The 23980-nt window shown below is 38.1% G+C and overlaps 1 protein-coding gene across 2 annotated transcripts in view; it reads left to right on the top strand.

The window, feature by feature from the left end:
- The first annotated feature begins 3952 nt into the window (after positions 1-3952).
- The window catches only part of LOC131077205 (poly(ADP-ribose) glycohydrolase 1), a 222434-nt gene continuing 202406 nt past the window's right edge, over positions 3953-23980 (top strand). For both annotated transcript variants that reach the window (XM_059218304.1, XM_058014641.2), the window contains exon 1: positions 3953-4454. In XM_059218304.1, the coding sequence (XP_059074287.1) occupies positions 4209-4454 (246 nt within the window). In that variant the 5' untranslated portion in view covers positions 3953-4208. The remainder of the gene's footprint in view (positions 4455-23980) is intronic.

Below are 23980 nucleotides of genomic sequence, written 5' to 3'. Positions count from 1 at the left end.
AAATCAGAGAGCATGATTTGTCTAAAGTTTTGCTTAGAGAGGAGGGCAGGGCTATCAAGGCTTTAGAGGAATGAGAGCTAAGGGAGGAAATTTATTGGAAACAGAGAGCCCATATTGATTGGCTCCGAGCGGGTGATAAGAACACTGCTTTCTTTTTCAACTCTGTGAAAGCAAGATGTCATGGAAATTCCATTCCGGCTTTGGTCAATGATAGAGGTGAGGTGTTATTATCCTTGCAGGAGATATCTGAGGAGGCTTACAATATTTTTGATCTCTCTTTAGCGAGGATTATCAAGGGGAATTGGTGGAGGAGAACCAGGTTCTTGCTTGCATTCCTCCTCTTGTTACTGGGGAGATGAATGAGCAGCTTATGGGCCCTATTATGATGGAAGAACTCGAGAGGATTGTGTTTCACATGAAGAAAGGAAAAGCCCCTGGACCGAATGGGTTCCCAGTTGAATTCTTTCAAGAGTTCTGGGATATCATCAAACTGGACTTACTGGAAGTAGTCCAAGAGTCTCAGAGGAATAAGCAGATGCTTTAGGCCTTGAATGCGACTTTCATTGCGCTAATCCTCAAGTGTGATGGGGCCGACAGGTTAGGCCAGTTCTGCCCTATATCTCTCTGCAATGTGATTTATAAGATCATCTCTAAGCTGATAGCAGAAAGGCTGAAGAAGTGTCTGGGGGATGTCATCTTCGAGGAACAGAATGGGTTTGTGGAAGGGCGTCAAATTCTGGATGGTGTGGTCATTGCTACGAAGACCATTCATTCTATGGCAACCTCCAAGGAAAAAGCTATGTTTGTCAAGTTGGACATGGCCAAGGCTTATGATAGAGTTCGTTGGTCATTCCTCTAGAAGATCCTTAGGGCTTTTGGCTTTTCTAAAGAATGGATCCAATGGGTTATGATTGGAGTTACGTCCACCTCTTTCTCAGTGCTAATCAATGGTGATCATACTGAGTTGTTTGGTGCGTCTAGGGGCCTTCGTCAGGGGGACCCCCTCTCCCCTTACTTATTCATTCTCCTGGCTGAGGGCTTGGGGAGGTTGATCAAGCATAATGTGGGCTTGAGTAGAATTTAGGGTTAGAGTTGGGGTAATGACTTGCAACCCCAGTCTCATTTGCAATTTGTTGATGACACGGCCTTGATGGGACTTGCTCGGATAAGAGAAGCTACGAATCTGCGAAAGGTTTTGGATGTTTATTTGGTGGCCTCGAGTCAGTTGATCAATGAAGATAAATCTTCTATCATCTTCTTCAACACCCCTGGCACTATTCAAAGGAGGATTGCTCTTATCTTGAGATTCCAAGTTGGTTCTTTTCCCTTGACTTATTTGGGTATTCCTATCTCTCCCGGTAACCCCCCTTGGGAGTCATGGCAGGGTATCTTGGATAAATTCCCCTCGAAGGTTGATCATTGGACTCACAAATGGTTATCATTTTCTGGGAGGGTTCAACTGATTCAGTCGGTGGTTCAGGCTCTTCCGACTTATCGTTGTATGCTTCAAGTGGCTCCTAAGTGGTTCTTGAAGGGTTTGGACTCTTTGGCAAGGCAATTCTTATGGGCAGACAATCTATCCTCTTCCAAATGGAGTCTTGTCAATTGGGACTTGGTGTGTAGCTCGAAGCAGTTAGGGGGGCTCGGTTTACGATAGACTATTTTATTCGAGGAGGCTCTGGCGGCTAAATTGTACTCGAGGTGGTGTGTCGAGTAGGATCGTGGCTGGGCTAAGATTTTGGCTTACAAATATATGTAGAGGATCCTAGTGTAGGAGGTTCCAAGATATCTGCTTGAGGGAAATGGCTCTACGATTTGGTATACTCTCAAGAAGGGGGCCTCTCTAATTAAGGAAGGTCTCTTTTGGATCTGCAGGAGGGGGGGAAGGGGGGAAAAGGTCCTTTTCTGGAACGACTCTTGGGATGGGTACCCCCCCATCCTTGATCAGTTTCCTAACCTTGGGAACCTTAGCTAGAGGTTTTTTGAGGCAGGGTGGTCAAGGTTGAGTGACTTCAAGGCTGTTTACAGGTGTGGACGGCTGGAGTTGGAGCGGTGGAAGGATCCTAATGAGTGGCCGGTTGCTGGGATGGAGGAAGAGTGTGCGGAGTTGCATGGCATTCTGGCGAGTAGACACTGTAGTGGCATCAAGGGTAGGGATGGACTTGCCTGGTCTTCAAATCCTAAAGGCGTCTTTACTGTAGCCAGTGGATATCGAGTACTGTTGAACCGAAGATTGGAGGGAAGAGAGGTGCAATGGTGGAAACAGGTTTGGAACAATTCTTCTTGGCCGAAGTGCAACTGCTTCGCTTGGACTCTGGCCTTGAATAGATGTCTAACTTGGGATAATATTCACAAGCGAGGATTCTTGGGGCCTTCGATGTGTGCTTTGTGTGGTAATGAGGAGGAAGATTCCTCACACCTTTTCTTCAGATGCCCCTTCTCTATGCTTATTTGGCATTACTGGTGGGGGGTGTGGAAGCGTCCTTGTGTTCACGCAGATTCTCTGATGGAGTTTTGGAGCAGTTTGAGCAAACCTCCTATCTTGTCCCTTCCTCCAGACGGTTTGGTATGTTGGGCCCATTTTCATACTCTGACAGATCTGGCTTGAGAGGAACATAAGGATCTTTCACGAGGCCAGACTGTTAGTACAACAAGTGTGGAATAGAATTATGGTTATGATTCATGAGACGATGGAAGCTAAATGTGAGGTGATTTTTCCTTTGGATAGAGATGAGGCGGATATTGTGAGTAGGTTTGGCTAGCAGGAGTTGTCTCCTGTCTCCGCTTGTGTCAAAAGAGGTAGAGGTGCTATGAAGAAGGTCCAAAGGGTGGGAAGGTGGAGACCCCCTCAGGATGAGTTTTTCGAGATTCACATTGATGGCTCCTCCAAGGGTAACCCAGGCCCTGCAGGGGTTGGTGGTGTTGGTAGGAATTGTAGGGGGGAGGTGGTTTTCTTCTTTTCGGTGCATAAAAGGAGGCAATCTAATAATTTTATGGAGGGACTTGCTATTCTCTATGCCCTGGAGCGGACTTGGGAGTTGGGTAGAAGGAAGGTTATCTGTGAATCAGATGCACAAATTATTGTTAATTTGTTGACAGAGAAGAAGGTGAGTGGATTCATTGGTAGCTGGCAGGGATTGTTCAACATATTCTTCAAATTAGTTCTTTAATGGAGCAGATGTCTTTCATCCACATTCCTCGTGAATGGAATAGAGCAACTAATTGTTTGGCTAAGTGGGCTTCAGAACATGACAGTGATTGGAAAATTGAAGGTTGGGAGCATCTCTCCCTGGACTACTGTCAGGTCTTGCAGAAGATTTTTGTTGAGGACATGGATAGTTATGATGTTGGCTGATCTTGGATTGGGTCTGAAGCTCTTTTTTGGGGCCTTAGGGCTTTGGCCCTCCTTGTAATTTTTGTGCCTGTGTTTCAATAAATTTTTTACCCCTTTTATTCAAAAAAAAAAAATCTAATTATTTTCATTACCTATGAAATAAAAAATTATTAAAATTTATATATCTATATAGAGAAATACTTTAATTAGATTATTATAAATAGAAAATTTATTTAAAATAGACATTTCATTTTAAAATATAAAGAAATAAAAAAAAAACTTAAAAAATCAATCATTCCCACAAAACTACTCCCTCAACATAAATTTCTTTAAAATTTATTATGAAAACAAAAATAATAATCACTTTGATACAAAACAATATTGTCAATAACAATACTAATAATAATAATAACTTAACATTATACATATTTCATATATCTAATTATTTTTTAATTTAAAATTATTTTATTTATATAAAAAAAAAATATATATTATTTTTTTATAATTATAATTTTAAAATTATAACTATTTTTAAAAATATTTTTAATTTGATTAAAATTATTATATATTTTATATTTTTGTTCTCTATATTAAAAAAATAAACGTCACTTTAACTTTATTTTCTTTCCTTTTATGTTTGATTCCCTTTGCCACTGTAAATTAATGGCTTCTATCCCTTTTCCACTGTAAATTAATAGAGTTATTGAAATGGGTTACAAACTTAGCCATATACTTCGGAAAATCTGTGAAACCATTTAAAACAGAAGGGCGGCAACAGCAATTCAATGGGACATTTTGCTGCAGGCTGAAGGAAAAGAAATGTGAATAAAGCCCTGAAACACAGGCTGGAAGAATCGAAAAGAAAATTTTAAAAATGACGTGCAGAGGTCGACCCTCAATTCTCCCATTTCTTCCATTAATCATTCGCGGTACATCGTTTTTCTGGCCTCCCGGGACACAATACGCACTGAAAACATTATCCAGAGGTCCGAGCGCAAGTTTCGTTGACTCCGGCGAAACACTATTCGACTTCATAGCCCGTATCCGCCAGACAATCGGTCTAAAACAAGACGGCCTCTGTCCATTCGTAGACAAAGGATATGCTCTTTTCTTCGACGATGTAAGCTTTCGATTAAACATTGCAACGGCTAATTTTTTGTATCACCGTGACTTTTCATGTTGTTTATATTGAAGCACTCCGTATCAACTATTAAATTGTTTAACAATGTAATTACACTGTGTTTATATTTTGTCAAGGATTTTTTTATTTTTTATTTTCGTTTTCAACCCTTGTTTCTTTATTTTTGATTTCCTCATACATGTTTTAGCCAAAGAGTTTGACCGAATAATTATGCTCAATATACCGGGTTTATCTAGTGTCATGGGGAAGCAGCACAAGATTTTTTTCAAATTTGTTTAAAATTGGTTCCATTCATTACTATACTGCTCCCCAATTAGGAATTTTATCAGAGAGTTGCAGCCAGAGAAAAAATGATGAAAAATTATAGGCAATTGACTGGAGAATTGACAATAAGGTGCAAGACTATGCTTCATTATGCTTCATTATTTTTTTGTTGGGGGTTTTTCATTTTTGCCTCTTTAGCTCAATTCAAAAGCTTTTATTGGGCTGCCTCCACAGTAAAACATAAAGCAGCTGCTGTCCTTCCTGGAACCCCCATTGCGTATATTCTTTTGATTTTTAACTCAATTCAATAGCTTACACGGGACTGCATCAACAATAAAACATAGAGCAATAGCCTCCTAAATTTATTTACCCCTAGAGAGTTTAAATTAGTCAGTTACTGCAGCCAATCTAGTAGATGTATTGGTGTTTCTAACTGATTTTCTGATTATCTCTATAAAGTAGCTATATTTAGTCTTTAAGACTCTCAGATTAGTGGCCAATAAACATGGGACAAAACTTTGTTCTCCTCTGCACTTTAGGTTCTGCTAGACCTAGGGGTAGCCCTATTGCAATATCTGAAATATTAGTCCTTATGCCTTGAGATATTAATCAAAGTGTTAATTTTAAGCAATCAGATATTAATTTGAATAATCAAGTTATAACAGAACAGTAACAGCAATAAAAACACAAAACAAGACACACCAATACCCTGGGAAAACCTCCCTCTTGGAGGTGAAAAACCCAGCCACAAAGTACAATATCTATTATCTCAAATGTACGCAATTACAAGGCAAGTGTGCTTATCTCAGATTGCTGTTCAACCAACAAGATAGCAGATCTGAATTCCTCTTTATATGATAATGGAGATTGCAGCCCTTATCATCAGCATCAAATTTGTACAAGGCAAGTCTTCATTAGCTTTGCAAGATCTTGATAGCATCACCTAACAGCCAGCCTTCACACAATGGATGAGGAGCAAGTTCACACAAGAGAGAGAGAGAGATCGCCAAATATTGGAGAGCAGATTACATGTGTTGATGAAGATGATAATGAATTCATTTGCTGTTGGTTTTATATCCAACCTTTGGCGCTAATACATCAAGTTGGCTTGCTTGTTTATTTATTTAAATTGCATTGATATTTTACAATTTTCATTTTACTTGCCTCCACGTTACATGTTTGGGTCCAAGCCAAAGTTACCTCCACGTTACATGTTTGGGTCCAGCCCATTTATTTGTCACCACGTTACATGATTGGGTCAACCCAATAGTTCGAATTACATGAGAGATAATACATTTGACTTCAACAATATCAAAGTGCCATAGTCAGGTATCCGAACTAGCTATTATTTTCAACACTCCCTCTTAGCTAGAGAGGATAACTGCCACTTGTCATGATCCATTCATGACTTTCATCTTGCATTGCCCGCAAGAATGAATGTATAAGCTTCATAGGGTATACCTGCAATAAAAATATTATGAACTCATTTCATGATGTCCATCTTGCATTGCCCGCAGAGGGTGACTCCACCTTGCATTGCCCGCAGAGGGTGGAGGATGCAAAGTAAATTGCATCACTAAGGTTGAGAATCCCTCTCAATCAATGCCGCGTTTTCCACAATTCCAAGCTTCTCTCTGAAGTACTCAAATTTCGCTCGAGCCAGAGGCTTGGTGAGAACATCTGAAACCTGTTCATCAGTGTTGATATATTTCAGCTGGATGGCACCTCTTTGTGCCATATCACGAACATAGTGATAATGAGTTTCCACGTGTTTTGACTTGACCTATCATGAAACACAAGATTATTAGACATTTTAATACAACTTTGATTATCACAATAAATAACAGTGGATTCCCAAGGTTGTCCAAACAACCCAGCAAGAAGTTTGCGGAGCCAAACTGCTTCTCTAGTTGCCACACTTGAAGCAATGTATTCAGCTTCTGCAGTACTCAATGCAACTGAGGACTGTTTCCTACTGGCCCAAGAGATCATAGCGGAACCCAAGTTGAAGCAGATTCCTGAAGTGCTTTTCCTGTCAGTAACACTTCCGGCCCAATCAGAATCAAAGTACCCTTCCAAATTGATTACTGTGTTGATTGAATACTTCAGTCCATAGCCAACTGTTCCACGCAGGTATCTCAGGATGTTCTTGGCTGCCACCAAGTGAACATGCTTTGGCTGGTTCATGAACTGGCTAAGTGCACTCATTGCATAGCAAATATCTGGTCTAGTGTTGACTAGATACATCAAGGATCCAATCAACTGCCTGTACTTTGAAGGATCTGCAAAATCAGAGTTAGCTGCAGAAATACTCAACTTCTTCAAGTTAGTTTCCATAGGAGTAGACATAGGTTTACAATCTATCATACCAAATCTTTTCAATATATCAATAGTATATTTACCTTGACTTAGAATAATTTCATTAGGTCTTTGCCACACTTCTAACCCTAGAAAGTAATGCATTAGACCTAGATCCTTCATTTCAAATTCAGTAGCTAATTCTTTCTTACACCTAATGATGAGACTATCTTCACCCGTTAAAAATAAATCATCCACATATAAAACCAGAATTAGCATTTCACTTTTAATACTTTAAAGTAAATGTTAGGATCAACACCATTCTTATAAAACCCTAAACTAACTAAGTACTTATCAATTCTTTCATACCAAGCTCTAGAAGCTTGCTTGAGGCCGTAGAGAGCTTTCTTCAGTTTGCACACATGAGTTTCTCTATTATGAATCTCATAACCTTCAGGTTGTTCAATAATAGACTTCTTCCTCAATAACACCATTAAGGAAAGCAGTATTTACATCCATCTGATGTAACTTCCAACCTTTGGTTGCAGCAATAGCTATTATAGTTGTAATGGAAGTATATCTAGCAACAGGAGCCAATGTTTCTTCATAATCTATGCCTTCCTTTTGAGAAAAACCACGAGCTACAAATCTAGCTTTATATTTCTCTATACTACCATCAACAACATGTTTAATTTTAAACAACCATTTGGAAGAAACAACAGACTTACCTTTAGGTCTAGGCACAATATCCCGAACATCATTCTTTATGATGGATTGATACTCTTCGTCCATAGCTAATTTCCATGCTCGTTGGTTCATAGCTTCTTCTATGCTGGATGGTTCAGCCTTAATGATGTTGTACATCATTGCAACATAGTTGGAGAGCTTTTGAGGTCTCTTACTTTCTTTGAAAGTGCCACTAGAAGCTGCAAACGTTTCTGCATCTTGAATTGTGTTTCTAACCCAAAGTGGTCTTTTCTTGCTAACTGTAATATCTCTAGGTCCATCAGTTGGAACCAGAGCCTCAGGAGAATCATCATGCTCAATAGGTTCAGGAGGCTCAATAGACTCCCTCTGAATCTCAGGGTTAGTCTCAATATCCATATTTTGATTATCATTGACTTCTTTATCATTATCAATAAGAGAACCTTTAGATTTCTTGAAAGCAATATTTTCTTCAAAGGTAACATCCCTACTTACCTCAATATTCCTTTGATCGTGAATGTAGATGCGAAATGCCTTGGAAGATTCACTATATCCAACAAGGATACCCTTCTTCCCAGAAGGCTCTAACTTAGTCCTCTTTTCCTTTGGCACATTAACATAGACAAGACTTCCAAAGATCCTTAGGTGGCTGATATCTGGTTTGACTCCAGTGAAAGATTTCTTGGGAGTTATGTTCTTCAGGACACGGTGAGGGCATCTATTTTGAATGTACACTGCAGTCTTGGATGCTTTAGCCCATAAGAAGGTCTGCAGGTCCTGATCGTGAATCATAGCTTTGACAGCTTCAACTATGGCTCTATTCTTTCGTTCAGCTACACCATTTTGCTGAGGATTGTAGGGAACACAAAACTCCCTCTTAATTCCTGTTTCTACACAAAAGTCATTGAAACCACTTGAGGTGTATTCACCTCCATTGTCAGATCTTAACACTTTAATCTTTTTACCAGACATATTTTTCAGCTAGAGCTTTAAATTCTTTAAACCTACTTAACACTTCATCAGATTCTTTAGATTTTAGAAAGTAAATCCAAGTCTTTCTAGAAAAATCATCTATAAATGTAACATAGTATAGAAATCCGCTAGGTGAAGAAATAAACATGGGTCCACATAGATCATAATGAACAAGTGCTAATTTTTCCTTAGCTCTATTTTCACTTTTATGAAATGGACTTTTAGTGTTCTTATCTAATGCACAACCTTTGCAAGCATCATCATGAAATTGATTAAGTTTAGGCATACCTTTAACCATCTTTTCAAGTGAAGGAAGTGCCTGATAGTGAAGATGGTTGAGCTTTCTATGCCATAGCTCGCTAGATTCAGGAGCTTCATGAATGAGTGTTCGAATGGGGTTAGCTGAAACCTTGTACAAACTATCATATCTATTTCCAATAACATGAGCAGATTTAATACTAGATTTCTTAGGCCATGCAAGTACTTTACCCTCAAAAAATGCTATTTGATAACCTTTATCTTCTAGGGTAGAAATAGAAATTAAATTCCTCTTAATTCTAGGAACAAATAAAATATCACTAAGATGCAAGAACATGCTAGATTCTAAGTTTAAAGAAGTGCTACCAAAACCTCTTACCGAATACTGAGCATCATCACCAATTACCACATGAAGGTTGGACTCTTTCTGCATCAAGTTTGAGAGATGCTCTCGATATCTCGTGATGTGTCTAGATGCACCACTATCTATCAACCAAGTTTTGTTGTCGGCTGACACATTGTTGGACAAGGCAGAAATGAAGAGATAGTCTTCATTATCCTCTGAGTTTGCAATTTCATTCAGGTTGGCCTCTCCTTGCATGGGCGGATTCTGACATTCTTTAGCATAATGTCCAAGCTTGTTGCATCTGAAGCAACGAACATGTGAAAGATCCCTTGGCTTCTTCCTTGAATCGTAAGCAGGAGGTCTGAAGTCTATCTCTTTTGAAGTTGTTCTTCTCCCAATGGCCTCCCTTTCTTTTAACATGTTGAGATGCAAGCACATGTTGATCTCCTCCATGGTTGTCTTTATGCATTCCTCTAGCAGCAAGGCGGGACTCTTGAATGCAATCTGATCGGAGACGATCAAAGGAAGGAAATTCAACTCTTCCACTTATGCTTTGAATGAATGGATCCCAAGAGTAAGGAAGACCATTCAAAGCAATCATGACAATATCCTTGTTCACAACTTCGCTTCCAATGGCGCTGAGTTGGTCCTTCAATTCTGAAATTTTCATGAAGAAGGACATGATTGAATCTCCTTTGCTCATTTTGACTTGAAGAAGTTGCTGCCTCAATGTAAGTGTCCGGCTGATGTTGTTGATCTCATATATCCCTTCAAGATGTTTAAACATCTCTCGGGCTGTCTTCAGTTTGGAGATAATTGGAACAAGATGATCCTTCACGGAATCAATAAGGAACTTCTTTGCCTTGAGAGCATTCTTCTTGAATTGCTTTAGTTCTTTCGGATCTGAAGGTTTAGTGAGATCCTTGTCTTCCACAAACTGTAACAGCTTTAATTCTTCAAGAGCAAGAAGGACACAAACCTTCCATGATGTAAAATTGAGGGCACCTTCAAGTCCGTCCTCTACTTTCAGACTTGTCAAAACTAAAACAGCAAACTGAAAGTGAAGGACAACTAATAATCTGATATTTTAGAATGAACCTAAAACTCTCATACCATGTTAATTTTAAGCAATCAGATATTAATTTGAATAATCAAGTTATAACAGAATAGTAATAATAATAAAACCACAAAACAAGACACAACAATACCCTGATTGTTGAAAATAATAGCTAGTTTGGATACCTGACTGTGGCACTTTAATATTGTTAAAGTCAAATGTATTATCTCTCATGTAATTCGAACTATTGGGCTGGACCCAATCATGTAACGTGGTGGCAAATAAATGGGCTGGACCCAAACATGTAATGTGGAGGTAACTTTGGGCTGGACCCAAACATGTAACGTGGAGGCAAGTAAAATGTAACTCGTAAAATATCAATGCAATTTAAATAAATAAACAAGCAAGCCGACTTGATGTATTAGCGCCAAAGGTTGGATATAAAACCAACTACAAATGAATTCATTATCATCTTCATCAACACATGTAATTTGCTCTCCAATATTTGGCGATCTCTCTCTCTCTCTCTCTCTTGTGCGAACTTGCTCCTCATCCATTGTGTGAAGGCTAGCTGTTAGGTGACACTATCAAGATCTTGCAAAGCTAATGAAGACTTGCCTTGTGCGAATTTGATGCTGATGATAAGGGCTGCAATTTCCATTATCATATAAAGAGGAATTCAGATCTGCTATCTTGCTGGTTGAACAACAGTCTGAGATAAGCACGCTTGCCTTGTAATTGCCTACATTTGAGATAATACATATTGTACTTTGTGGCTGGGTTTTTCACCTCCAAGAGGGAGGTTTTCCCAGGGTATTGGTGTGTCTTGTTTTGTGTTTTTATTGCTGTTACTGTTCTGTTATAACTTGATTATTCAAATTAATATCTGATTGCTTAACATTAACACAAAGCATATATGTCCTCACAATTTTTTTAAATTTCTGAATTATTTTATATCAGATTAGCTAGATCCTTAATAACTTATTCACTTCAACACTTTGAGAACATGGAACAACTTGAACACATTAAAAGAAAATAAAATGTTGTTTTTTGTATTTTAGGGCTTTGTGAATTTAGGTCTTGGACAAGGAATATTCTCAGATTAGTGCCTATCCAGGGCTATAGAGTCAAAAAATCACATTCGACTGCCTTCTTTTGATGACACAACTTTTTACTCAGAGGACAGATGGGTATCATTGCTTTACAATGATATGTCCGATGAAGGGTTTAATCTGCAACTACAACACGTATTCCCCATTTTTTTTTAAAGCATGTTTAATCTATTACAATAGAAGCAACAAACAAGATATACCATATAGCGAATGTATATCGATAAGCTTAGAAACCCTTGGATTTTTTTACCTATAAGGAAAATGCATGCATTCAAGGAGACAATTGCAGAGAACACACACATAAATATTTTTCATAAATATTGCAATCTGAATAGAAAATTGTTATACAAAGTGTTCCACTTACATGCAAAATTTGTTCTACAACATTGAACAATACTTCTCTTATTGAATATCTCCAAAAATCAGAAAACTTATAAGTAGATGTGGTTTTTGTACTAATAGTTGTCATCCCTACAATATTACAAGTTCCCTTTTATGGAAAAGGCAAAAGATGTCGGCCTAAGACCTAATAACAACTTTTTGTTACAATATTTGACTTTTCTATTACAAAACAGATCTGGGAATTTGTACCCATTAAGATATTTAATTTTGCTTTTTAAAATATATCGAGGGACACATGTTGTTGTTGAAGAGCTCCAATCTTGATGCTTGGACTACTTGCATGAGCTAAAAATGTTGCACCACTCCATAATTGTCAAAATCTTGTCATCTGCTGAGTTGGATTTTATCTGCTGAAATCTGATGACCAATTGAAATGCAAATATGCCTAGTCTCCATACTTTTCTTCCCATGCCACATATGTCTTTTCTAATGGCCATTGGAATTCTTGAATCTTATTGATTTTCTCATTATGACTAGCATATTTGTCATTCAAAATTCCCCTTGTTACCCTCCTAAAACTTTCACAAATCACCTCTAGGGCATACATCTCACCCAATGTGGTGTTAAGCAACCCCATATTCAACTCATCATTTACACACAAAGGACATTAGATTAGGGCATGTATTGCTGAATTCTGCTTTCCATTGCTCCAAATTTTTTGCTTGACCTTTCTCATCTTTGATGCCAGACATCACCTTTTTCTCAATTGAATCAATTATCCCGAGCTTCTCTTTCAAGTTCATATCAAGCTTCATCATATAGACCACTGCTTCCTCCAAAATTTCCATCATCCCATTAGTCTCCTTTATCTCTGGAGCTTTGTCAGGATCAAACCTTGACACCTTGGCAATTTGCCTTATTGTTGAGGTCCTTGGCATCCACCTATTTCTTATTTCTTTGACGTTATCAACATCCAATTCATGTTTGGTTAAGGCATACTTCAGGTCTGCATAGGTCTTGTATGTCTCATCTACCTTGCCATTTATTTTGGATAGCCTATGGTTAACCAAATCTGTCACCATCTTGCCTAGAATCTGCATTTTGTCTTCCTTTATTCCTTGAATTTGTTCCTTCAAGTCCTTTATCTTAGAGAGCAAAGCTTCTTTATCTAATTGGAATGTTTCTTCTGAGTTTGAAGGACTTGTAGCAATAGGCACAGGTGTACTAGATGCTGCCGATTCGTTATGTTCATACTCCATAATCTTAACCAAGGCCTACATCTACTTTTTCTGCAGCTCATCATGATCACCCTACAACTTTTTTATTGTGACTTCACTGAAAAGACTAGTGCTCACTACCAAGCATGTTGTTTGTGGAGTAGGAGTCTTAGGCACCCTTTTTATTATCACCTCACCTCTGAGCTGCTCAACACTATTAACAACATTGGGCTTGTCAATGTTTGGAGCTAAGGCCTAAATTGACAATGTCTCAAAACTAGGGCTAAACCCTAAACCATAGAAGGCCTACTTAGCTTGCTCCTCTGTACTATACACCTATTTATTCTATTTCTTGACAGTATCAAAGGCAGAGATCGTTGTTATGTCCCAATTTGGAAGCAATAACATTCCACTTTCCTTCACCATTTGCCTACTTTGCTCAGGAGTGATATTGTCAACTTTGAAATCGATTTGAGGCAAAACTTGCTTTGCCACTTCTTGCCATTTAGAAGGATCAACTTTATTTCTCTCTTTTACAACCCTTCCCTAAAATTCATCTCTCTTTTACCTCATCACAAAATCTTTGAATTCTTGGGTCTTGACCATCATTTGACAAAAAATTGATGCAAGCTAGAGCCCTTATGTCACCTGTGTTGTTTGGAGCAACTTTGAGGTGTTCCTCACTTCTACTTGCTGGCATAACTAGCACCATCATCCTAGAAGGTGAAGACTCAGATTCTTCAACCTCTTGTCCTGTAGACTCTTTTGCCACATCTTCAACTCTAATGATCACAACTTATTTTCCTTTTTCTTTCGGATCAGTGATCTTTTATCTCTTAATTTGTTGCTCTTCATGGGCAACAACATCTTAAGATGGCTTACTAAGCTCCTTACTTTGATCTTTGACATATGGTTTGATTGGAGCACTAGGATCTCCCTGAATCACAGGCCTTTTCTCTCCAGTTGGCGTCAACTGATCAACATTAGCTAACATCTCCTAGATTTTCACCATTGGGTTCTCCTCATCAACAAAAGACCATGGGAAGTTAGGGTTCTACTTTTTTTCTCTAATTTTCACCCTTAATAATCCCAAGCCATATCCTTCTCTTGTCCATTACCTCCTTAATTGTGAGGCAATTTCTAGTCACATCCTCATCAAACAAGACCTCATGAATGAATGGAGGCCTCTTGACACTAGCCTTGACTTGATTCATGAAACCTTTTGAATCAAAAGTAATCCTAGGGCACTCAAAACATTTTATATGTCTTTAGGATTGGATAGGTGTGATTTAGACTTTCCTTGTTAGTAGCCAAGAAATTAAAAAACTTTAAGGAAGTGGGAATGAAAGAACCTTTCTTTTGATTTCTTAGATGAGTCTTGTCTAATTCATTCAGTTGTCAAATTATCTCCAAATATGCAATCCTTTAAGGCACATATCTTGGCAGGATATGGGGCTTGACAAGGCACCCATATATTCTGCACCCATATATTCTGAATGAAGTGGTGTAAGTATGTGTTGTGCTCGCACACACACCCCGTCTATGATAGGGGACCCCCGCTGTTGCCCTTCTGCCTGCTGGAGCCAGAGAATGAAGAGAGGGTGATGTTTTGCCTTCAAAATTAAATAAGCTTGCATATATTGATCAAAGAAACAAATTCATATCGGGCCAGGGTCAAAGTCGTAAGTCAAACTACAAGGCGAATGATAACACAGTGATACCGAGTCCTTGCCAAATGCCTTGAATTCGCCAACAAAATCCCGAACTTGTGTTCAAGCAATGAGGACTCCAGACAAACCATGTCTCCCTCCGCTGCCGAGGAATGCCTTGAAATTTGGGCGTGGTCAAAATGCCAGCGCAAAATGAGGTTCGAACCTTTTTTATGCATCACATCCTCTGTATGCAAAATCGCGATTTTTATATGGTGCCTTGAATTCGCTGATACAACACCGAATGTGAGGTCGTAGAAGCAAAGGAGAAGCATATGATTCAGACTGCCGAAATCTCCAGAATAATGTCATAGAACAAAACCGCGCCTTGGTCATTTCGCACCAGTAAGTGATCCCGAAACACAAGAAGGCTGAACTTCAGCATTTTCCAGCCCGCGTATTTCATCTCATTTTTGTTCTGAAACTGCCGAAAGGAATCCCGAGTGAGGTTGTGATTTGAGTTGGGGCGCACAAAACCAAGGATCGTGGTGTTTTGAATCAAATCCTTCTGTCATTTCGCCTTGAAAGGCCGAAGTTTTTACCGAAGATGGAAATCGCGACTTTACCTTGAATTTGTTTATTTCTTTTTCATCTTCCAAACGCCTTCAAATGCCAAACTAAGCCCTGTGAAATGTTTAGCGACATAAGCCAGGGCAAAATATCCTTGGCATTCAAATGAAAGGGCCTCCATCACCTCAAAATGCTCGATAATAATGCCAAAAAGTCGAGTGAGGTAGAGAGAGTTTTAAAATGTCTTTACAAACACTAAACTTTTCCCTATTAAAATAAGTATAAAACAAAATAAGGGGGGGAGTCGATAAAATATGAAAAGAGGAAAGTGTTTTAAAACACAAAGGCTCATGTTTGCATTTCTCCTCTAAATGCCGAGTTTCTCCCCTTAATGACTAAATCGCTAGATAACAAAGGAAAAGGGGGGTCATATAAAATAAATTTGAAATGTCTAATCACCCTCTTGCAATTCACTTAAAATTGTTCCAATGCCATGAAAATATTAATGAAAAAAAGAAGTTGGGCGTTTTTTTTCCAAATTTGTGAGTTTTGCAAACAAAGAACAAGTCACGTGATTTGCATTCCTCCCCAAAAGGCCGAGTTTTGCAAACGAAGGTGGAGGGGTGAAAAAATTGAAGGGGGCGTTTTAGGTGAAAATTGCTTTATGCTGTGTTTGACATTTCGCCTAATCCCTTAATCGCCCAAATGAATGAAAAGATAAAGAAAAGAAGGGGGGGCGTTTCATAATGTCAAGCAAAATGAAAGCTTGCACTTTGCCTCTCAAGGCTGAAATTTTCCCTTATTAGGCAAATTGAAGAATTAAATTGAAAGGGAACTTTTTCACATTTTGCCTCAAATTGCCTAAGTTTTCCCTTTAAGTGGCGCGATTTTAAATCAAAGTGAAATAAGGAAAAAGGGATTCAAATTGTTTTAAAAGAAAACATCTTTCATTTTTGAAGCCCAGCATCGCCTTGAAAACATTTAATATTTGTTAAAATTACTTAAATTTTTGAGGTGATTAATTCAAGTTAAACTCGCTTATGTAGATCAATGGCATTGGAGGCAGTCAAGGAGAAACCTAAAACGTAGATTGGAGGCATGATTGCGATCGAAGCCGAGAAGCGAAGATGGAGCACAAGATCAAAACGACAATCCCAGATCGCTGCCAATGGAAAATGCGTTGCAAAGCTAAAGGCAAAGCACAAAAATACATGCCACCACTGAACAAGTTGAAGTCCACCAGCAAGAATGAAGACAAAAGAACACACAAAATGCTACAAATATATGCATACTAAAAAATACACAGTTTGAATTGATTACAGAAAATCAGTTGGTAAAGCTAAATTGCATTATTGTGAACAACTACCTGTGGGCCCCATTTAATGCATTTAAAACAAGGGGTACACAGGGCATTTATTCCCAACTACCTGACAGACCAAATTGATGTCAAATAGTGGCCAGTAGCTGAGGAGGTGGTTGGGAGGACAATTGAAAGTTACTAGGTATGGGCTAAAGCTGCCATGCTTCTAGAAGGCAGCTTGCAGCCTTTGGATGTAGTCAATCCTGGCCTTTCATTCAAATTGTAAAATCTATAAAAGGCAGATGTTTCTCTTTGTAAAGGCTTAGATTTCAGTAGTTAGATCTTTTAGAATTAGGTAGCCAGTAAGTTAGAAGTAGTTGTAGTTAGTAGATTAGGAATAGAATAGAGTTGCTGTAAGAAATTGTTATAACGACAACTAAAATCAATATATGAACATTGAAGAATGGTGTTTGTTATTTTGGTTTCTTCTATTTGCATGATTTCCCTTCAGCTGGTTAGGTTGAGTTCAATGGTTTTAATGGTGAAATGTGGGGGGTATTTGATGTATTTCTGGTTCATACCATTGGGGACCTGCTGATTGTAGGTCACCATGTATGGTTAGTCTGAACCCAAAACTGTGCTTAGTTCAACTGTGGGTATTCGTTTCAGGCTGCGCCAGAATTCGGTGCCTGGAAGAATGTCCATAGTCTGAAATCCGTCAAGTTGTGAGGATGTCTCTGGCAAAACAAGAATTGGTTTATGGAAATCCGTCTACCTGCTGCACTGACTGTTATCATCATTGTACTTAGGATCCCTAAGCCCTTCCCTTTTGCAATTATTTCCCCGGTTTGAGAATTGTAGCATCGTCAGATGCAGACCAACTTGTTGTAAACATAAGCCCCTTGTGTTACCAGCAAAACACATCAAACCGTTGAGTTATCTCGCAATCAAGACCTAACATTTGGGACCTTCAGGTTGTCCCCCTTGATCATCTAAAATAGCATTAGAGATTTCCTTATTCAAGAGAGGATAGGATACTCAGCGTTCTATTCTTTGTTGATCGGAAGGAGTTGGTAATTCGACTTTAGCCACGTCAACAGTATGCAGGTGCTAATCATCCCAATTGTGTTTGATTCCAAGTTGTGGAGTTCTCTTAGCTTGCCTTGAAAAGTCCTTGATCTCCTTGGGAATCCTCTCCACATTCTCTCTAAAAAATTCCAGCAATCTCCTAACAAAGAATTCCTCAAAAACCACAAAACCTGAATCGTCACAATCCCTATCCCAAATATAAGTCCAACACTGCACAAGGAGGATATTCTTCATCTTCTCATCTACACCTCTGATTTGTAGAGTCTTGTCCCACATACTTCTACTAGCATACAAGAACATATGGCACATCAAAGAATACCATTTGAAGTGAAATTTTATTAGCCTACTTGGCCACCAACTACTTATGCATTTTCTCTGCTATAAAATTTGCAAAATCAAACTTAGTATTGACCATAGAATCTTGGATATCTGATGCCGTACATTAAATGAATTGGAACTTTCAATTCTACATCTTCTCCAACATTTTGGCACAAGGAGTAGTAGGTCTTGATGAGATAATCTTCAAATGTCTTTAATCTAAAAAGATCCTCCAAAAATGAAAATTTGATTGGCTTTGTATATGAGCCTTTGATTCTATGTCTTGGGATGTGAACAAACCTATATGCACCCTTATGCAGTTGATATGTTTCTATGAAAGCATTAAAGTCAATTACTTTGTTGGCTGCCCCATTTAAACCAAACACATTTGAGATGAATGATTTTGTAAAGCAAATCATTTGATTCCCATTTCTCGCCAAAACCCTCCTTATTTCGTCTTCTTATCTTCTTGCTACTGCTCTAACAAAGTCAACATCGACAAACACATTGGGCATCACCAATTCGCCCATGTCCAACACTAGAGCATTTCGCAGAGGAAATGTGCCAATCTTTGGCTATACTAGTGTTCGAATAGAGACCACCTTGATATTGGCATTGTCGCATCTCTAAATCCTTAAAGAGAGTCAATTAGCTTATCATTTGGACGCCCTGGACCATAGACACGAGCAAGTCTTCTAGAATACTCGAGACATTGCATGAACAAATCCTCCCCAAGTCCCCTTTTGGTGGTTGAAGACATTCCAACCATTTTACAGTCTTAGAGTTTGCAAAAGAGGTTAGGGTTTTATAACTCACAACAATTTACAATAATTCATTCAATTTCCTTACTAGACTAGACTATAACAACAAATACAAGCTCAAGGGTATCAAATGTAGCAAATTTGAGTGAAGACGATCTCAGAATAACAATTATAGACCAATTTGTAGGAAACCCTAATTTGAGCACAATTGTTGCGGAGAGCTCAATTCGTCAAGCAAATCCAATTGCAATTGAAAGTACTCATCAAAACGATCATGAAAATGTATTTATTTCAATCAAACAGACAAAACATTGACTTAAACTAGTCACTTCGCCGTCAATGCATTTATGCTCAACCAATGGTGCCTAGAACTAGCCATTTCAAACTTTGAATATGGACCATCGATTTGACCAAAGGGCAGCAAGATCGATGTCTGAGATTTGTTTGATCAAATTAGAAAAATCTTCACACACATGGAATTGACATGGACCAACCAAATTTCGCCATTTAAGATAGCACTTTCCACCACGTGCAGCAGTTAGCTCCATGTGTCACCATATCGCACTCTTGTAGTTGAAAACGGGACCCACCACTTTGACACTTGTGACCATGCTAAGGCTTTCTTTGCTCTGTAGACTACTGGGCCCACCTCCATGTGGCATCATTTCGCGATAGCATGCATCTGAATAGGCTTTGACAACTTTGGCATTGCCAAGGTGGGCTACAGTTAGGGTGAAACTAATTCAAACATAAGGTATACACCTTCCGGCAAAGAGACAGGGACCCACTAGATACTTGGCATGATTGTGTGGTACTGCGACTAACACATTTGATAGATTTGGAGCCTGGGGGTGTGCACAACTATTGATCTTTTTTCTAAAGAACTATGGCCGGGACTTTGGAAAAATTAAAATGAACAAGGCCAACTGATGACGAGGAAGAAGAGTCAGTAAAACACGACGCTTAGACATAAGGTTATAACTTAAAGCTCGACGACTGGGGTTAGCAAGTCAATTCCAAAATAGAATGTAATGTCCCCACTTTGAAATAGAATTTATTAGCAAATAATAATAATAGTAAAATTAAAATTCACAAGAATAAAAATAAAAATAAAATTAAGATATAAAAGAATAAATAAAATATAACTAAAATTTAATTAAGTTAATGAATTATCATAAGACATGGAATGAAAAGTTGTGACTACCTCAAACATGAGATATAAAAGGGAAAAGAGTACCTCATTTGAGGGGGGATAATTTGAAAAAATAAAAGTGCAGATCTGATTGTGAAAGGTTGTGTCCCTCTCAAAGGGTAGAAATAATGAAGAGTTGCACTCTTTTAATGGGTGCTAATTGTGAAAGGGTGTGTCTCTTGCCAAAGGGCATACATGATGAAGAGGTGTGACCTCTCCTTCACATTAAGTGATATAAAGGAAAGGAATTAAAAGCCTCCAGGTATATCACCATCGATCAGATCAGATCAGAACTGCTATTAAGTTACAGGCAGTAACATCCTTGTTATTGGTGGTATGCATAGGGATGTACTTAATATGTATGCTTAACATATGAATCCTGATCATGTTCTTATGCAGTATTTAATAGTAACATTAATATAGACTGTCATGTCCTTGCCATGACACTAGACCAAAACAGTAAACAGATCCTAACCGTAACATGAAATTGTCTTATGAAGTAAGACTTCACAATTTCATTCATCGTAGAACATGCTACAATTGTCTATCCTCAACAGTCGAAGATATTGCAGGGTAGATATGATAAGATTTGACATATAGTAAATAATATTTATATGGAAGAGCTGATCCTCTTCCCTTCTAGTGGTGATCTTCTCTAGGACGGAGTGAGGGATTAGTTAGAATAAACAACGATACATTAAAAAGAGCGATTAAATCATGGAGAGACATACGGTTAGTAGCAAAGGAACACATCCCATTCCAACGGTCACCACTTTGAAGGAAGGTTGTAACCCTCCAAGCCTGATGGAGGAGTATAAGAAGACAACACCAATGCATTCAAGGCATCATTGGATGAGATGAGATTTGGCATTTATAAGAAAGTAAATATACAGCAGTTCGATTCTATAGAGTGGTTGTGGTATGAGTTCCCCATACATACCATAATGAATACTATTTATATCTGCATACTACTGACTAATAGCGTATTGCTGTTTATGATCAGTATTGTATTTGTAATTAATTACTGATCAATACTTAAGTATTGTATTGGTGTTTGAGGATCAAATAATCTTGAAAAAGGGGAGCATAAAGAACAGATTGAACTTGCAATCATCAGGGAGATAAGGCAATACTTTGGGTTTTTTCTATTAAAGAGACAAAGATATTCTCTCTCTAACCCACCCTTAATAGTTAAGAATTATAATTCAGGGTAAACTAGCGCGTTTTATAAAAGGGGACATAACATAGAATGTAGGATCAAGGGGAAAACGAGGCAAGGCCGAGGGTTTGAGGCTTGGTCAAATTTTGCTAGGGTTTTATGAAAGATACCTTCCTAATCTGCTGTAGTAAATTTCTGATTTTTGTTTTCAAAATTGTATTTTGACCAGCAAATAGGGTAAATTGATTGAGTGCCGATTGAAGGAGATTTTAAGGTTTCTTGCAAAGTTTGGGTGTTGTGATTGTGCAAGGTTGGATCATGATTCATATGCAAATAATAATAATTCCCAACTCAAATAATAAGAAATAAGGGACTGATTTAAATTTCCAGAATTCTGATTTATTAGATCAGCAATGTAATTTTCAGAATTAATGAATTTGAATCACCAAATACAGAAGTTTTGTGTACCCGGAGGTCTATGCCCAAATTATTGAATATTTTATTGCTGAAGCCAAAAGTAGATACAATAAGGGTCTGATATGAACTCCGATCTGCTCCTTAGAGGCCTGCAAACCTAATTTCCATCTAGGGTTTGACTGGAAATTACACCCAAATTGTACGGCCAGCCGGAGGTTGCATTGGAAAGCTGATGTATGCTGATAAAAATCCTTGATCTGCAATTATATTCTGATATCTCACTGCTGCAACCAAATCTGAGTTCAAATCAGCTTGTAGATGAAGACCCCTGTGTAAATCTTCCCCAACAATGAACTGGGTTTCCGTCCAATTCACAATTTCTTCAAGGGTTTTTGTCCTCAAAGAACCTGATTCACTGCTGAAACCTGCTCCAGCTCCAAATTCTCAAATGCTGATGTAAAAATGAATTGAATGAATGAATAAAATTAGCCTCCAAAGTTGCTTTATGCTCTCTCAAACCCTAATTTGATTTTAGGGTTGCCTTGCTTTTTTTTTATTAAGTTGATTTCATTCCCCTATGTCTCCCTCAAGGGGTACAATCCCCTTAGGCTCCTTTTATTAATAAAATTAAGTTGTTTTTAAAACCAACTTAACTCATGTCTCCTAGGTGCAATGACTCAAGGGGGGCCCCACGCTAGTTACTTTATTAAAATAATATAAAATAACTTTATTATATATTTATTTCATCAATTTATTTAAGACATTAAAGTTACGATTTAAATGTTCCATTTTATTCCAAAAATCATCATCTGGACTCCAAGCTGAAATCTAAGTGCTGACACTAGTCTAGGGATGATATCCAAATATAGCAGGTGAACTAGCACTTAGAGAGGGGACATTACATTACCATCCTAATTTGCTGTAGTAAATTTCTGATTTTTGTTTTCAAAATTGTCTTTGACCAGCGAATAGGGTAAATTGATTGAGTGCCAATTGAAGGAGGTTTGAAGGTTTCTTGCAAATTTGGGGTTTTGTGTTTAATGCCAAATGATTGTGCAAGGTTGGATCATGATTCATATGCAAATAATAATAATTCCCAACTCAAATAATAAGAAATAAGGGATTGATAAATTTCCAGAATTCTGATTTATTAGATCAGCAATGTAATTTTCAGAATTAATGAATTTGAATCACCAAATACACAAGTTTTGCATACCTGGAGGCCTACACCCAAATTATTGAATATTTTATTGCTGAAGCCAAAAGCAGATACAATAAGGGTCTAATATGATGTCCGTTTTGCTCCTCAGAGGCCTGCAGACCTAATTTCCAGCTAGGGTTTGATTGGAAATGACACCTAAATGGTACAGACAGCTGGTGGTTCCACTGGACAGCTGATGTATGCTGATAAAAATCCCTGATCTGCAATTATGTTCTGATATCTCATTGCTGTAACCAAATCTGAGTGCAAATCAGCCTGTAATGGAGTCCAATGATGCCTAAATGAAGACCCTGTGTAGATCTTCCCCAATAGTGAACTAGGTTTCCGTCCAATTCACAATTTCTTCAAGGGTTTTCCTCCTCAAAGAACTTGATTCGCTGCTGAAACCTGCTCCAGCTCCAAATTCCCAAAATGGTGATGTAAAAATGAATTGAATGAATGAACAAAATGAGCCTCCAAAGTTGCTTTATGCTCTCTCAAACCCTAATTCGATTTTAGGGTTGCCTTGCGTTATTTTTATTAAGTTTATTTCATTCCCTTATGTCTCTCTCAAGGTGTAGGACCCCCATAGGCTCCTTTTATTAAAAAAGTTAAGTTGTTTTTAAAAACAACTTAACTCATGTCTCCTAGGCGTCATGACTCAAGGGTGGCCCCATGCTAGTTACTTTATTAAAATAATATAAAGTAACTTTATTATTTATTTATTTCATCAATTTATTTAAGACATTAAGATTAAAGTCATCGTTTAAATGTTCCATTTTATTCCAAAAATCGTCATCTGGACTCCAAACTGAAATCTAAGTGTTAACACTAGTCTAGGGATGATATCCAAATATAGTAGGTGAATTGGCAGTGTCCTGGAAAATAGGGATTATCCTAAAAGGTAGGAGACTGTCTCCAATCAACTAAAAATGCTCATAGGGGCTCCTGCTCTACTCCAAAGTCCTCCAGGTGGTCAACTAGTCAACTAGCAGACCTCCCTTAAAAATAAGACCCCGTCCTAAAAAATAGGAGATGGTCACAAATCATCCGGAATGGTTTGTACACACCTTAGGACCAACTCTTAGTCATTCCGTAAAAATAGGAACTACCTTTGAACATTGAAAATGGCTTATAAAGCCCTTGTGCAATTCCACAAGCCTCAATATGGGTTCCCTCTCCACTCTGCTGTCCTATGTGAACTTGATTATAGGCCAATCCTTGCTCAACTGCCTGTCACCTAGGGAGGGGACATTACATTTTATTAGATAGATAGCC

This window comes from Cryptomeria japonica, chromosome 3 (genome assembly GCF_030272615.1).
Source record: "Cryptomeria japonica chromosome 3, Sugi_1.0, whole genome shotgun sequence".
Lineage (NCBI taxonomy): Eukaryota > Viridiplantae > Streptophyta > Pinopsida > Cupressales > Cupressaceae > Cryptomeria > Cryptomeria japonica.
Note: the sequence above shows the minus strand (reverse complement) of the source record. Positions and strands in the feature narration are given on the sequence as shown.